At 42.5% G+C, this 17384-nt stretch overlaps 1 protein-coding gene across 10 annotated transcripts in view; it reads left to right on the top strand.

Moving 5' to 3' along the window:
* The window catches only part of PLA2G4A (phospholipase A2 group IVA), a 117268-nt gene that overhangs the window by 54982 nt on the left and 44902 nt on the right, over positions 1–17384 (top strand). For 8 of the 10 annotated variants that reach the window (XM_048058954.2, XM_067001958.1, XM_013177934.3 and 5 more), the window contains 3 exons: positions 1536–1617; positions 3468–3587; positions 15825–15973. In XM_048058954.2, coding sequence (XP_047914911.1) covers positions 1536–1617; positions 3468–3587; positions 15825–15973 — 351 coding nt within the window. The remainder of the gene's footprint in view (positions 1–1535; positions 1618–3467; positions 3588–15824; positions 15974–17384) is intronic. The other 2 variants (XM_048058956.2, XM_067001960.1) reach the window with 2 other exon arrangements.

The raw sequence follows: 17384 nt of genomic DNA, 5'->3' as shown, positions 1-17384 counted from the left end.
AAACAACCAGTTCCGCAATAGCTGTGAGAACCTCTTGAAGGCCCTTATAAGTCTAGCAGCTGAAGCAAGCTGTAGCTTAAATGGAGGTACAAGCCACTGTTAAAACTAAACCATGAATAATGCATTGTAGTTTTTTTTTTGGCTTGTCTGTTTGTTCCTTTAAAAAAGGTGTTTTGAAACAAAACATACACACACACACAAAAAAGCACCGGGTGCAGCCTGAATAAACATGTCCCACTCCAAAGGTACTGTTTGTTATTTTAAGTAAACTTCAAGGAATTTCCTGATTCTGGTAGTTCCGTTTCTCTTCTGATTGGGATACATTGCAAGATCTTCAGTATGTAGTTAGCTGTCCTAATGATTCTAATGGGTGAGTAAGAAAAGACAGCAAGAATGTCAAGATGGAGACCTGAGGCGCAGGTGTGTGTGTGAGCTGTAGGTGACTGCCTGAGCTGCCCTGGGAGCTGGAGAGCAGCTTGGACCTGGTGCCCAGCGCAGGGGCAGAGCTCAGGGGCGAGGGGGTGCCCGAACCCTGGAGGGCTTGTGGGCTGGTGCCAGGAGTGAACCAGCATCCAGGCAGTGTGGGCAGCCAAAGGGCTAGGGTCAGGCTGGGCGTTAAGGTAGCAGCATAGCCGTGAGCACAGAGAGACAGTTGTGTGGGGTCTGTGCCTGGCCGTAATACTGAGTGCTTACGGCTTACCCATGCTCTGCTCTTTCCCTGTGGAAGGCCGATGGTGTCTCTACACAGTGATGCTTCTCCTGATGGCTTTCAGTAGGCTGGTCAAACTTGTGACTATGTAGGCAAAATAGAAGTAGATGTGAACCACTGGCCTCTTTCCATTGAGGTTTTTGCTTTCATTTCTTAATCTCACTGCTTCCATTCAGGCCATATATTCTGGCTGCTTTTAAAAGGCAGCTCTTGCATAGTGCTTGGTCTTTGCAGGAAACATGAAGCTCCAAAAAGTGTGTGAAATTTGCTTGTGGATGTTTTAACAGCTTGCTTTTTACCCTCACTACATTGTCTTAGGGACACTTACACTTTGAATAATGATGTGTACTAAAAAGTATACTCTGTGCTTTACTAATTTTATCCTTTGCATGTGCAGTATGCATATATCTGTTCCAGAACTTGTACTCAGAAATAATTGCACCTGTTCTTTTTACTGGGGGAAGGTAATTACAAAGATGAGCACATGGTAAAATAGCCCCCTTTGTATTTTTTTTTTCTTACCATACCAAGTTGTCCTTGACTGACTAAATGCCTTAAAGCAGGTTCTGTAGAGAGGAGGAGAGTTATTTATTGAGATTAGTAGGTGTGGCTGCAAGAAAATCAAGCAACCCTAGTGTAAGGCTTGACCTTTCAGTAAAGCTGCAGGGTGCAGTTCAGCTTTAAGATGCTTTATCCAGTATGCATTTCATTTGCACTTTGGCTCGGGGATTTCTCTCTCAGTTCTTGGATGAAATGAAACCTGTTTTAATAGAATAGCTGCTTTTTGATTCTGGAACTTAATCACCTCTAACTCTCTGACTTCCAGGTGGAACACCAGTATTCACATATATTCACTGTGACAGTAAGGAAAGCCACAAATGTCACAAAAGGAGCCATTGGTGACATGCGTGAGTATTTCTCTTTCTGTTTTGCTTCTTTTTCTAGGAGGCTGTTTCTGTAGGCAGGGGAAGGGGACACAACAAGCTTGTCATGCATTAAAAGATTGGTTGTGTAGTGGTTTTTGTTTTTTTTGTCTTGCTTTTTAAAGCTAGAATGGTGTAACCATTTCAGTGCTTGTTCACTTCGACTCAGAAAGCTGATTTACCACTCCTTCTTTCCATCGATCCAGAACAGATGAGTGAGTTGTAAACAATTTGCCTACAAGCAGACACCACCTACGTTTAGTTTTTTGGCGTAGTCGGAAGTGCAGTTCTGAGTATAGTGAAACTGGCAACTGCTGTGTGTTCAAAAGGCTGTGGTTTGGTGGTGCGAACGCTTGGAAAGAAAGAAGCCCAGAGCTCTGCTGAGTCAGTACAACAAAAAATGAGGGGAGGGGGGAGGGGGGAAATAAGCAGATCTTACGATGGGGAGCTATGCAAGACTCCAGCACTTCTTCCCCTTTCAGTTGCTCTTCTGAGTCTCCAGACTTAGCAGCTGAACAGGAAACAACTAGGAAGAGACACCCATGAAAACTCTTGTCTGTTCTTAAGGAGGGAAGAGAGAGAGAATAATATATTGGCTCAATCTATAAAAAGAATACTCTTGCTTCCTTCCTGATGAGTGTTTTGCTGTCAGGTCATGTCTCACTTTCCCTGGCACTTGATCCATAGCGTTACATAGCTTGAGACTGCAGGCTGTGTGGTACCTTGCTCCTGTTCTTTGATCAGGCTGGTTTGAGATGCAGTTGTTTCCCTCCCAGCACATTCCTGGGGTTTTGAACTGCTTTCAGGTCAAACTACAGCAGCTGCTCTAACACACAGCTTTGCTTCAGCAGGTGAATGTTTCTTTTATGTTTAGTATCCAGCATTGATATTAAACAAGGTGGGTAGCTAGGGAGAAATAGCAGGGAGTGTTGGCAGGGGAAGAAATGGAAATCTATTTAGCGTCTACTGTCGGGTGAAGAGAAGAGCACAAGCAGAAGGTGCTGTGGGACATTGTTCTGGCAGCCTCTGAAAGGGTGTTCACGTAAGAAAACCTTGGGAGAAGTGTTCTGGCCCAGGGACCCCACAGGTTTGTGTGAAGAAGACAGGTGAAATGGAAGGACACAGGATCCTGGCATGAGAGTGTGGGGAGCACGGGAAGGGAAGAAGGGGGGTTGAATTATTATGATATTAAATGGAGTATGGAATGGGTTAAAAAGAAAGCCAGAAGACCATCAGGGCAGGTATGGTCCTATAGCATGAATTCCAAATATTATGCATCAATAACAGTGAATTTTCTTCCAGTAAAAGAAGAAAACTTTTTGTAAAACTGACTGAATCATCGAAACTGAATAGTTACTCAGGAAGAACTCTGATAAAACCTGGCAGAACTGTGCTCAAGGGCTACTGAAACCTGCTTGGTTTCCTGTCTGAGGCAGCTTCTAGCGCTCTGTAGCCTGAGGCACCTCGGGCATCTCACAGTGAGCTTCCAAGTTCCCAGGGCTTGTTCTTGGTGTCCTGGCAAATCCCTGAAGTGTGTGTGTGTGTGGGGGAGGAACAACAGAAAAACCCAACTCAGATGACTTTTCATTTTTCCAAAACAGAAACAGAAGCAATGTTTTTATTTCCCATGTACACACAAATCTCAGTGTATTGGAGCCTGGAAGCTATTTGATCAAATCAGTAATCTTGTTAACACTGAAGAAAGATGCGTGAAGCTGTGAGCAGCACAGGGCCTTTACTGGTCATGCCAGCCAGTATTTTTTTCGTTTGATTTGTCAAAACTGCAACTTGTTAAAGGAATTTCTGAAATCTTACACTTGGTTTCTGTTCTCAAGCACAGGACTTGCTAACAGGGGGAGTGGCTGTGATACATAACATCAGATTCCCTGGTCAGGGTGGAGGCCTGATTGTTGCTGTCCTGTGTGAGAGGCACTACGAAGTTCTTGACTCTTCTGGTGGGTTTATCTCAGCCTCTTCTGTTAGGGTTGCTCCACTTTCTATAGATAGTGAACAGCTCTGTGGGCAAGAGAGGTAACTTTTCAACGTGGTGGTGATGGAGGTCCTGGGGAACGTGAGAGATTAATGGTTTGTTTTTTCCATGTCACAAGTGAATGCCTCAGGTGCTAAAAAGTCTACTAGAAAATTTTCAATTCGTTTACATTTATTTATGTATTTTTTTTGCCCAGGGTGTGAACAGGAACTCTCTCCTCTTTGGAAAATCCTTCTTAGGTGCAGGAAAGTTTTGTATCTCTACAGGTTGCCAAATGTTGCCTTCTGAGGAGATTCTTGTCCTCTGGCTTATGGGGCATGGGTGGCCAACAGCTTTTGATCACCTTATATTTTGAAGTACCGCTGTACTTTGCAGCCACATTTTACAGCTTTGCCATTTTTTCTGAGACTGATAGCTTTCAGGAATAGCTTTGAAGGGTCAAAGTAGACCCAAGTTATTAAACGTATGGAAGTGCTTATAATTTTGCTGTATTTCCAATGTAAGGATCTGCAGTTAACCTCTGTTCAAGGGATCTTGGGTCTGGTGTACATGGTGCTCTGACTTGGCTGGGCATGGAGGCCTGGCCGCTGTGGCAGAGTTATCCACACCTCTTTCTCCCCAGGCCTAGGCTGTGGAATTCCAGGCAAATTTTTAAAGATGTTCTGCACTCTTTGTTAATGAAGAGCATACCTGGTTGTATCAGCCTTAAAACTCAGTTATAGGCAAACATACTGCCACTTCCACAGGCTATGAGTTTCCTTGTGTGAACAGTTCGTGAACAGCACTGCTGATTCAAGAAGTTTTCTTCATTTCCTAGCCAATCTGGGTGACTGGAACAACAAAGAAAATTGGAGGTAGGATAGCTTCCAGCTGTTTTTCCAGCTTCTATTTTTATTTTTGGCTGAGGTTTCCTATTGTCTCTGTGAGCTTTAAAATCTTTATTAGAGTGATCTGATGGAGATTAGCAATCAAATCTGAATCTGGGTCATACCAGTGTCTGAGTAGCTAAGCTGCGGTAGCTTGGATTTGGTTTTTCAGTGGTAAAGAACATCAATATACAAAGTAAAGAATACTTGCATCATAAATTTTTCCATGCAAATAATTTTCATTTATCTTAGATTTTGATCAGTTCTTCAGAAGACATACTTCACTAGGAGGGTGCTGAGGCACCGGCACAGGTTGCCCAGAGAAGCCGTGGATGCCCCATCCCTGGGAGTGTACAAGGCCAGGCTGGATGGGGCTTTGGGCAACCTGATGTAGTGGGAGGTGTCCCGGCCCATGGCAGGAGGCTTGTACCCAGATCATCCTTAAGGTCCCTTCCAACCCAAACCATTCTGTGATCCATATGTAAAATTACGTTTTTCTCTGCAGTTCAGCCTAGTACCTTCTGATTTCAAATATCTACCTGTTTTCTGTTGTCTTCATAGAAGAGTACTTCTAAGGATTTCACTTATTTTAATTTCATGGTCCCTCTTTCATGGTGTCTCTCACACTCTGGATGTTGTCCTAATAATATCCAATCAGCGCAGCTCTACCTTTGAAGAAGGTTTGAATTCTGTAGAAGTGATTGCTGCTCTAATAGCTGTAGTGAACTTTTCTGGGTAAGTCTTTAAACAAGCTGCATGATTTATGAGAAGAACAACTGCAGCATATGGAATATCTCAATGTCTGTGTGTTTTTGGAGAGGACATCATCATTCCTCAGCTTTGTGTTGGTCACAGGGTCAGTAGACCTTGTAAAATCTTTTCTTTTCTGTTCAGTTTAGTGGATTCTTATATAGTTGATGTTTGTTTTTGAATCTGTTAGGAAGATACCACTCCATACTGCAAAGCCTTTCCTTACTTACATGACAATACAAGAACTTGCAGAAAAAGATCAGAATCCAAAACTACAGCATGCTGGAAGAGAAATGCTTGAAAACAGCGATGGTTCTTACCCTAGGACTCTGATTCCAAAACTTGCTAATGTGAAGATGGATCCTCTATAGGATCAAGATGGATCTTCTAGAGGTAGCTCTTGGCTTGGCTAGCTCATGCTGCAGCAAGGAGCAATATATGTCCCCTGCAAGTCAAGGAGATGTTCTTCCAGTGTGGTTGGCGTCCTTCCAGGCTGCCTCCCGCTTCTTCAAAGGAGACAAGGAGCTGTGGCATTTTGCAAGACAAATGTGTGTCTGTCCCTGCCTGCAGCACCTGCCTGGCTCTGGCACAAGGATCTACTTGAGCAGCATGGATAGGAAGGGGAGCTGGTTCATTTAAAGCCGGAGTCGCATACTTGAGTGCAGTTCAGGCACACATATGCAGTGTTTTAAACCAAACAGTTAGCCAAAAGGGAAGGAATTGGAGATTTGCTTGCTCATAATAGAACAGGGATGCAACAGTTTCCATTACAACAGCTTATTTAGGACTAATCCAGCTGCTCTCTGTATAACTGCTGGCAGGTTTCGCACCCTAACTTAGCTACAATACTTGATTTAACTGTTGACATGTCATCAGATAACGCTCTTCCTACAAGGCCATGAAGCAGGACCTGAATTTTGCAAGGGAGCTCCAACAGGAAAACAAGCCAAACCCTTCCCCTTTACCAGCCCAACAACCTGGAAAAAGTAGGTCAGAGTTGGCCAGTTTTCCAAGTCCTACAAGCTGCACATGCAGATCTTCACATGGCCAGAAGCCCTAAGATGTGCTGCGTACCTAGCAGGGCAAAGCAGTGCCGGAAGTGAGGAGATACAAGAATTTCTGTTTGGACCCATGCTGCATTGGTCTGTGCTCGGGTGGCCTGGATGGGCAGCAGAGTCCCAGGACGACCACGCTTTGTGGGCTTCAGCATTCCCTCTCGGTCTGACTCTTTCCAACAGCCTTGTACCGTCTCTTCCATTGGTCATGTTTTGTGGTGGTCAGCGCTCTACTGCCAACCATAGGAGCTATCTGACTCCAGAGCCATGGGTAGGTGTCTTCAGAAGACACGGGTGTGCCCATCTTCAAAAAGGAGCACTAATAACAGCTGCTCATGAAATGTCTACTGCATATCTCAGCCAAACATCGATGCAACTGTAGGCTTGATTACGGTTTCATGGATACATGCTGTGGTTTTGCCCTGTTGTAGGCTGCTGCATCCAGAAGCAGTGCTGGGAGGTACAAGCCTTATTGGAAACAGGCTCGTGAGTTCCACAGTGAAACTGATGAAAAAAATGCTGCTCTTCCCACTCATAAAAATATCTTCTTGATGAAAAACAAATTCTGTCTCTGAACGCTTGCCATGTAGCTATTGAGGCAGGGACTGGATTTTGTAAAATAGTAGTGAAAACTTGTTTTCATCCTAGAGAAAGGCTTTTCTGGTGCTCTGTTACGCTGCAGCGATAACATCAAAGCAGGCATGCCAGCTTAGACCAAGGACCCATCTTGCCTGATACTCTGGCTGTAGGACCTCCCTCTCCAAGCTGTGGCCATGTGCAGCCCCAGGAGAAGGGAGCTTGATGGTGACTGGAAGTGGTTGTGTTTCATGTGCTGTCACATCTGCAGGCAGAACTTCGTGGTAGGGCTCTCTGGATCCCTTCTGGGAGCTGTGGACACTGTGACACTGCTGTTTCTGCAGTTTGAACCTTTCACCCATTTTTTGTAAGGGGTCTCCCTCCTTTCTGTCTGTCTGTGCTCTGTAATAGTTTGATTTCTTCCTGCTTTCTTTTCTTTTCCCTCTCATCCCCTTTCTCAGGGAGGACTTTGAAGTTTTGTTAGGGTTGGGCTAATGCCTGATCCCAAGGGAGAACCAAGAAGAACATCAGTCATAGTTGGATACTGAGCAAAAATAAGAACAGGATAAGTATGTGATGTTTTCTTCAGATCCTCTCCAAGCACTCATCTGTTTTCAGTAAGGGACTCCCTGAACCGGATGTGAGGGATCCTAATTACATCAAAAGCAGAGTTTCTCTTGCATAAACTTCACTGGTTTTCCTTGCATCCACACAAGTCTTCTCATCCACAGCTCCTTTGATCAGGAGTTCTGCAGTTTACTATGTACTGTGTGGAAAAATCACTTTTTAAATTTGTGTTGAAACTGGGTTTTGTAAGTGTGACTTGGAGCTTCCCCTGGTTACTGTCTTGCATTTGTTGGATGTTAACTTGCCCACATATCTGTAGCAAAGGAAATTCTCACAAATAACAAAAAGTGCTAATCTGTTGAAACACGAGGAATGTCTGCTGACTCAGTGCAAGGTTGTGCCATGCTTAGTGGGGCAGACTAGCTCACATGCACAATCATCCTTTTCCTTTTTGGGCCTGTTAACGTTGGTGTACATATGCTGTTCTGACCAAGCGCACAACCATCCGTTCCTCAGTGCTGCAAATGAAATGCCCGTGATAACCAGCCCAAACAGCAGCGTTAGTGCAGAAACACTTTGCAGGTGTCACTTGGTTTTAAAACCTCCCGTGAGTGCTCACAGCAGCAATGGTGATGGTTCTCCGGGGACGTGGTGTTTAGGTAACCGCCCTGAACCTGTGCTCACCCACGGTTTTGGCTCATTCGCACAGCTCCACGTTTGTGGAGCCTTCTGACAGGCCCAGGGAAAAGAGCCTCTTCTCCCTGCAAGGCATTGAGGCCAGGCCTCAGCAGCTTAGTGCATCAAGCTCTAGGGCTGCTGGTAGAGGACCAAAACCTCTAAAGCCTCATGATACCGAATACAGATCTAGTATAAACTTGTTCTGCGGATTCAGGGATGTTCAGAAAATGTTGACAGTTTAAATTTACTTTAGCAGACTTTATGCCAGGCTAGGAGTAATCTATACTCCATCAGCGAACAAAAATTTGGAGTCAGAGTCACATTGTGGGTTTTGAGTAATTTACCAGGAATGTGACGATCTGCCTAAACCTACTCTAGACCAAATTATCGCTGCCTGGATCTGGCATTAGCACGGACCCGCAGTCACAGGGGAGCTGGGCAGCGATGCTGCCTCCTCCCGCCTCTCCTGCTGCTGTCTGTATTGGCAGAGTGAGAGGATTCACAAATTTAACAGTAAAAAAACTCTTAGGAGATAAGCATTTCAACTGAAGAAGACAAAAAAAAAACAACATTTAGATTCTGACAAACCACCAGAAAAATGGATTTTTCTCTGGATTATTGCAAGCTAATGTTTTAGTTGCTTTTCACTGCTGTCTCTCCACAAAGGGAGTTATGAACCTGTTAAAGGGTTCAGCTGACTTTCATTTCACTTTGTTTTGTTCAGGGCTTCATCAGCAAAACTGCCAGTGGCATCCCACCTGCCAGTAAACTAGGTAGTAGTGCACTCCCAGAGCTGGGAGCTCAGTCCTTTCCTTCTTCTAAATTATGCTGGAGATGAAAAGCACTGTAATGCAAGGCACTAATGATCTCTAATAAATGCATTACTCAATGACAGGATTTCTCACAGCAAAGCTGCTGTCTCAGGATCAGTCTTGCCTCACTTGTAGTCACCTTCTGCTCATGAAATCCAGACCTGCATCATCCCCCTTGCCAAATCCCTCTGCAAGATGAGGGGCAGAAATCCTGGCAGTCCTTATCATACCTTGAACATGACAGCAAATAACCTCTGGCCTCCTGCTTGTGACTCCTTACTGATAGACTATGGCTGTGTTTGAAAGCTCCCAAAATATCTGCTCCAAATTAATGGGAAGCCTGAATGTAAATGTAGCAGTTAAACCGCATCAGTATCTATTGTGAACACTCTTTCAGAATTAAAATAATTGAAGTAAAATTCAGTGATGAGACAGACCACATATGGGTTTAAATAAATTTAGCCAATGTGCTTCACAAGTTAATTGTGTATTTCATTAGTTGCCTATGTATCAAGAGCTACAAAATCAGCCAATTTGAAAAACCAAAATAGCCGAAACAGTCTTGTCTGATATCTGTGTTACGGACAGGGCTGGAGGCCACTGCCACTAGCTTGGGTGGCGTGGGCTAAGCCACAGTCCTCTTGGAAAGCGGAAACTGAGAACAGACCAAGATCAGAAGTCAGGCCTTGCTGCTTTTTGAGTCCTGCTGTTGGCTGCAGGAGGTGTTAACGTGAAGGTTACCCAAGAGAGCCACGAGGTGCTTGGCTGCCTTGCAGCCTGACACAGCCAGTTCTGCTGCGTTGCATTCCCAGGCTCCACCTCTCCAAGTAGGAGAAGAGCTTTTCGGTTTCCAAAATCACACCTCCAGCCTCCATCAAAGACAGTACCCGCTTACGTGTTGCCTGCAAGTTGGCAGGGAAGGTACGTTGAGCAGTCCTTGCCCTGAGCACCCGGTGGCTTGGTCAGACATTTTGCTGCCTCCCCCCACGTCAGTAGCACTGCTGGCTGCTGTGTAGGGCACCTTGTGGCTCTGGCTCCTTTTTCCATTCCTGCCTTCCTGAGAGTGAGGTATGTAATTAATTAATGGTGCCTCTGTTCTCTTGAACACGGGAGCCACCTTGTCAGACCTTGCCTTAGCCTGTCCTTTCAGCTACTGTCAGCAAAGCAAGGGGAAGCCAAATGTAGTGATACAAATGTTTGCTAATACATTGTTCGAGGAACACCATTTGGGACTTACTGATGTTGGACAGTTATTAACGAACACTACTTGTAGTTCCCATTTTACCCTCTTTACACATAAAATTCACTATTTAAATAAAAAATTGGGTCATCATTTATAAGCACGCATTGAAACCTATGAAAAGATTTATGTAGCATGTGTCGTGCTGGTTTACGGTGATCGATGCTAATACATTTTCAGCCTGTTGAAAATGCCTTTGAGCACCTTGCTTAGGGTTTCTCTTGGGACACAGCAGGTCTGATAGGTTCCATAAGGCAGTGGGAATGTGGCACGCATTCCTCCTTGAGTCTCTTCCCCGAGCAGAACTGCTTATGCCTGGGGCAGAGCTCTCGTTGGACTAGATGATCTTCAGAGGTCCCTTCCAACCTCGGCCATTCTGTGACTCTGTGAGAAGGAGGGCAGTCCAGCAGTTCCCAGTAGGGGCCTCAGCTGGACAGCACCGAAATTCGTGTTGTTAGTGCTGAAATCAAAATAATGAAGCAGCGTGTGGCATGGGGGAGAGTTATCCGTGGGGGTCTCAGTGTCACGAGAGGAAAGAATATCAGGCATTGGGGACGTAGATTGAATGGTACGCTGATGGGGGAAGGCTCAAGGAGTTTGTGGTCATTCACGTCTAGTTTCATACCTCAAACCTCACTGTTTGTGTTTAAAAGAGAATGAGATAGAAGGAGGTTAGAGATCCCATGTTAATAAAGTTGTACTGCAGTATTGTAATCCAAAAAGCTGATGGAAAGTAGACAAAGGTGGTCTTCTGGGACCTAGTAATGATTTATGAACTAGGTAGCACTTACTCTTAGAGGATGTTGGTTAACCAGAAGGCAAAAAACTCCAATAAACCAAACTAACATGCTTCTTTGAGGAAGTTCTGCAGTATGCTTGCTGGAATATTCCTGTAGGTGCATAGCTGTGGTAGCTGGAGGTCATGGGTTCAAAAAACCTGGATCCAGATTTACTTTCTATAGTAGTGATGCATATATTAACTGAAATTAATGTTAATTTAGTTTTATTTAATAATCCGTTATGGTCACTGGTATTCACAACATGCTCATGGGAGAAAAAAGAGATTCTTTTGTGACAAATCAGATTTTGGAATACTTCAAGAGCTTTGCATTTCTTTCAAGGCTTGATGGACATTAGATAAATTTTAATGTATGGTCGAGGTGGGTTTATCCTTTGTGGTTGAGATTTGAACAACCTTAATATTGTTTCTCTGTTATGCTATTGAAATAATTGCAATTGGAATGACTGAAATATGTACAGTTAATTATATTATTATGGAGGCCTGATGACAGTCATCCTACCAAATCGGTAACATAAGGTAAAATGGTTTCCACTCATAGAAAATTTTACAGGTTTCTTTAATAAATTGCTTTGAGCATTACTCATTTTTAATGTGAGAATGATTGATCCTAATTAGTGTCCATTGTGCGTTTCACTTATGATTCACAGTATAATTTAGAGATAGGATTCTATAGAAATTATATATGTGGAGATAGAGGAAAAGTCATTAAATCGTTACTTCCTACCTCTCGGCCATTTGTTAAGCCAGCGTGTTTAAAAATTACTTCATGCTGAGTCTGCTTTTGATCTTGGATGTCTGTCTTCAACCCCTGGGAATTTGGCAGATGCTGTAAAGGTTTATTATGATCAGTTTGTTAACTTCCTTTATAATTAGTCCAGCTCGAAGCTAATAATTGGAGGACCCTGTGTTAGTCTCATTGAAATCAATGCTGAAACTAGTTCTAATATTTTGTGTAAAGGTAGCTTTTTAGATACATGTATATGTCAGCTCATATTCTTCACATCTGTGCCATTACATAGGCAGCGCTTAGGCACTGTAGAAGAATGATGTTTTAGTTGCATACACACACTGAGACACTTACCATAAAGCGTCGAAGAGTGCTAGGAAGGGAGGAATATGAAATCACACTCTACAGTCACTGTCTGACAATAGTGCTTGAGTCCATAGCTCTGTCATTTGCAAACCTTCCAAGTACTTTACCTGCATTACACAATTCAGATGCAGGGCAGATTGCTGGCCCACAAATTATGAAGGAGTCATGCAGGAATCTGTGTGCAAAGCATAGCCCTGCGGAGCTGTGTGGAAGTGCCATTTTCTGCAGAAGTAGCTCGAGGGAGAAGTACGATTACTTACACGTTGCCTCTCTTGAGAAGTCTGTGGTTGGTCTTTCACGTAGGTTGCTTTTCTTCCAAGTTTTGCTTTATTTTAATAAAGGAGCAATTCTGTGACAGTGCTGCCCCTACATATACGATCTTAATTCTCTTGTAGTGATTATACTTTTAAAACATCAGCTTTTGACTCATAAGCTGTTTCATAAGGATGCTTCCTTTTCCCATCAAAATACAGATAATAGCAGTGATCAAGCTACTTTTCACTGATACTTTCAAACTCATTTTCTGAAAAACATACCTGGCAAATCAGCTAGCAAAACCACATACAGGAATAAATAGATCTGTGTAAGAGGACATACACTTCGTCCATTTTATCTGCATATAATAAAATGTTTTAAAACACGTTAAGTGAATAATTTTGTATGACTTGCCAGGTTGCCAGTAGCTAGTTTTTGAGTGTCATCCCCAACTGATAACAAGGAGTAAAATTTTGATTTATATAGCATAGCTTATAGCAATATGTTAATCAGAGCACACAGTTTTCCAGTATTTTTCCTCTTCAGCTGAAGAAGGAAGTTTGGAAAGAATAGATTTTCATTTTCTTAATTGAAAATAGCACAAAATAAACTTTCAAACATGAAAGGGCAGATGATTAAGTCTTCGCCTTGGGTTAAAAAACATAATAAACGCAGGGAGTGAGGGGGAGGCTTGGCAAGACTGAGTTACCAAGATATTTCTTTTATTTATTTTAGTGACTGATTTTCTAAGTTTAGTTGTTCTGTGCCTTGGGTTTAGTTTCTGTTTCAACACTCACTTGGAGTCTGTCTGATAGGAAGTTAGGAACAGCAGCTGTGTGCCAGCTGTGCCGTGGTTTGGCGTTTCCACGTGCTTCAGGATTTGTAATGCAGGTAGGAAGCCATTTGCTCTTTGTGTTTAAAAGAAAAATCTGAGTTTTGTAACTTAGACTTGATCCCCTAACCACATAAAAATTGAACGGAAAGAGAAGCATTGATGTTTTGCTCAGAACACTGCTTAGCGCCAGTATTTTTGTTAAAAATCAAGTTTTTGGGGGCAAGTTCAGCCTCTTGGCACTGCGAGTCTGTAGTGTTTGTTGCCAAAATATTGCTCGATGCTTGGACTTAGCAGATGAGATCTTGTCACTGCTCATTTCAGTAAGTGTTTTGCTGTTTAGTTTCACAGGGCTTCGATTCCCTGCCTTCTGGCACAGTTTTGTGTAGTAATTCAAGGGAGCTAATGTATTCAGTAGGAGCTGGCAATTAAAAAATAAATTAAAAAAATCTGTCAGTGGGAAAACAAAATGCTGTGAAAAGCACCTGGGGGTTGATCCCCCTCTTCCTCTGATTTGAGGTAAGAGGCAAGCTAAGATCAAGTCTTAGGAGCTAATGAAGATTGCCATTTAAAGGCTTTTCCCGCTGTTCCCCAACTTTCAGTAGCTGTGTGTTAATTAACAGGTAGTGGTGTGACCTGCCAAGTGGTGGCAATTAGCTGAGACCCACAGGTATGGAGCACAGTGTAAAACTCCCTCGGAGTCTGTTTACATACAGATTTTTAGGTTCGTGAGCCTCCATTTTTGAGAAGGTTTGCTTACTGTCCTTGAAGTTTCCCTAGCCAGAAGAACGCCTAATTCACAGCATGGCACTCGGATGTTACTCTGACTCTGCCACGCTATTTGACATACTTTTTGTGCAGGTTCAACGCTTCCGTTGGGTGGTGGCACCAGAAAGCATGTTGTTCCCCAGCTGGTGTTCCCCATTGGAAGTTTCGATTCCATTCTGCCGTGGTACACAAACAAAACCTCCTGAGGGTTTCCAAAAAGCATGCTTTTGGTTTTGTGTTTTCTGAAATGAGATTGGTACCCATTTGAAAGTATTCAGCTGTTTTTGTTTTGCTCTTCTCTTTCTCCTAACTGAATGACCTGGTGGTTCTGGGCTTCAGCACTTGCTGATAATGTTTTATTGAAATTCTGGAGTCCCTAAACACGTTTGGCTTTGTTGAAAAAAGTCTTCAGACTTAAAGTATGTACAAGGAGGGATGTTCAGGCCTGTTTGACCTAGAGATGGGTTTCAATCTCTTTCACAAAGACATATTTAAAAGAAAAGGATTCTTATTTGTAGTGAGTATTGCATTTTCTAGAAAGTGTTTCCCAAGAGCAGAGGGCAACCTTTGCAGAGAGGATACTGAAAAGATAATAGAATCATAGAATCGCTTAAGTTGGAAGAGACCATTAAGGTCATCAAGTCCACCTATTGATGTGTTTTGCCATGTTACAGCAAATGGCTTTTAATGATCACAAAAATATTGGAGATAACTTTCCATGCTCTCCTGTGCAGCAGTGTTGTAGAGTCTGGACAGGGCTTCATCAGCCTGGCTTTTGGATTTGTAGGATAAGAAACTCTTGAAAAATCTACTTTCTGTAAATACTTGATTGACAATGGTGAAATGGAGAAAAAAAGAAATTCCTTACTGTTACTGGATATGTGTTTGAAGTGAAATAAACTAATATGGACTTAGGAAAAATAAGTCAGAGAAATGTTGGTGCAGTTTCAAACTGAACCTATTCTGTACTTCAGACCTCGCGTTCAAAACTGATAGGATGAAGTTCCTATTTACACAGTGCTCTCTGTCTTTTAGAATTTTAACTCAAATGTGAAAACATGATAGAATCTCTTCTGGAAATACAATGCAGCGCTATACAAGGATTGCAACAACTGGAATTTCTCATTTAGGAATGAACTGTCATTCACAATAGAGATGTTGACACTGGTGATGGTTAAATCTCAGACATAAAAGAATGTCATTTGACGTAAAAATCTCATTTGACAGAAGAAAATTACTAGTTTTAACTGGTTGGATTTGTCAGGCTGCCAACAATGCATGCTTTGCTTTCAGAAAGGAATAGCCATCACTGAACATGTCAGGTGAATTTTTTCAAGGTGTTTTTTTTCTCCTGCTAGTAATTCTGATTGGGTACTGTTGGCGTATGTTACTATATTTTCAATCAGTGTTCTGCACAGTTATTTTTCAAATACAGCATGTTAGTAAAGTGTTGGTACTGTGGTGACCTCCACGAAACTGCAGGTGTAAGAGGATCCAAAACTGTACTTCCAGTTGCTTGCTTTCATTTTTAATTAAAGACTGTTTTTGTGGAATACTTATTGGTGTGGCACAAGCCAAAGTAATTAAAGGCTAGGAAGAGAGGAAAGGGTAAGAGCTTTTAAAAATAATTACCACTGCTTGATAGAGGTATACATGTTTCCAATAAACTTGGATTTCTCTCAGTGTCCTGTTTGTTCAAGGCGCTCCCCTCTCTTAAATGCATAATTTCTGTTTCTTTTGGGATATTGGTAATGCCACTGTATCACTTATGCCATTATATTCATAGAATTTATATAGTTCCATTTAAATATATTCCTGTCTTAGACCAAGAGGTGATTTGTGGTTTAACATAACTGTTACAACCCAAACTTGAATTTTATCTAATGTTTGCATTGTTTTGCTGTGTAGTTGACACTCCAGACCCCTATGTGGAGCTCTTCATCCCCTCTGCTCCTGACTGCAGGAAGAGAACTAAACATTTCAATAACGACGTCAATCCCGTGTGGAACGAGACCTTTGAGTTCATTCTGGACCCCAACCAAGAGAATGTTCTTGAGGTAAATCAAGTGACTGATCTGCATCTGTGAAAATGGAAGTCGAACAATGTCTGGATGGTTAAAATAACAGTACCTTGTATGTGTATGGCATCTGTTGTGTGAAGATTTCAGGGTTTGTTTTTTAATATTAAAAGCTGGATTTTGTCTTTAGGCATGGTGCTCAGCAGGAAGTATTGTATGAATTCTGTTATTCAGGGAATAGCCTTGAGAGTCATTGTAAGATAGTTCTCTGAGTCATCCTTCGGAGTGTTCCTGAGGGCTAGTGGCTTACTGTTCCTTGCATCAGCCATGAATTATTTTGCCTCTGCTTCCTTCACTGATTCAACTATTATGGACGGTGAATAGGTGGGGGTAAAGTCAAGTCTCTGCCCATTCCCTGCTTCTCCCTCAGAAGGTAGAAAGCAGAATCATGGTTCTGCTTTCTCCTCATGCCCATCCAGTGGTGTTTTGGGAACTCATACACCATGTGCAGGCTCGTTCAGCAAGCCACTGTCTAATATCAATATGTTAAGCCTTTCTGAGTTGTGTACAAAAAGTGAGTGGTAAGTATAGTTATTTTATCAGTGCTCATGGTAAGCATGTAAGCTTTACAGTGCTGTGTTAGCTTGGTTCTTCATAGGGTATGGCCCTAACATGCAAAGTCCTCTGACCCAAGCTTACAGGTTTTCTATCTAAATTAGTTGGATAGACAGGACAGAAGCTAGAGCCTGTGAAGCTAATAGCCATAATCTCTTGAGGCTAAACTGTTCAAGATCCTAAAACTGTGTTGTGTCTGCAGTAGTGCTCCCTGTCTTCCTGGGGTGAGGATCAGGATTTACTGTTTAGGGAGGAAGAATTGCATGCTCATCGCACTGGAGCATGAAGAACCATCACGCACATGTAACAACACCAGTTTTGCAGAAAGGAGGTTATGCAAAATAGCTTCCAGTTTATCAGGTGCAACAATCACCTGAGTTGATTTGGTCTATGTTTTGGTTGTAGACGTGCAACCTGGCTACGTGAAACTTGAGAAAAGGTTGAAATCTCTAACTTAGTTACTGCTTTCTTATAATAACATAGGCAAACAGTTATCAGGACTTAGAAAGAGAAATGGAGCGATTCTCTTTTCTACAGGAGAAAGCATTTGTGAAAATAGGGAGAAGAAGAACTTGGGTTCATCAACCTGAATTGGAAAGGGAAATAAAATTGTTATAATTTTGCTTGATAAAATCTGTGTGGCTTATAACAGAAATCCTGTGGCAGAGAGTTTTCCCTGTCTCTTTGTAGATCTGGTATTTTCTGGGAAGATCTGCAGGAGCTACAGCTGGCTAAACATTCAATATCATCTGTAGTTGATCACAGGATCATGATCATCCCATGATCTGCATTTTCTAACATTGTTTTATGCAGTCATTAGAAAGTGTAGGGTTTT

The sequence above is a fragment of the Anser cygnoides genome, chromosome 8 (assembly GCF_040182565.1).
Source record: "Anser cygnoides isolate HZ-2024a breed goose chromosome 8, Taihu_goose_T2T_genome, whole genome shotgun sequence".
In the NCBI taxonomy this organism is placed as follows: Eukaryota; Metazoa; Chordata; class Aves; order Anseriformes; family Anatidae; genus Anser; species Anser cygnoides.
Note: the sequence above shows the minus strand (reverse complement) of the source record. Positions and strands in the feature narration are given on the sequence as shown.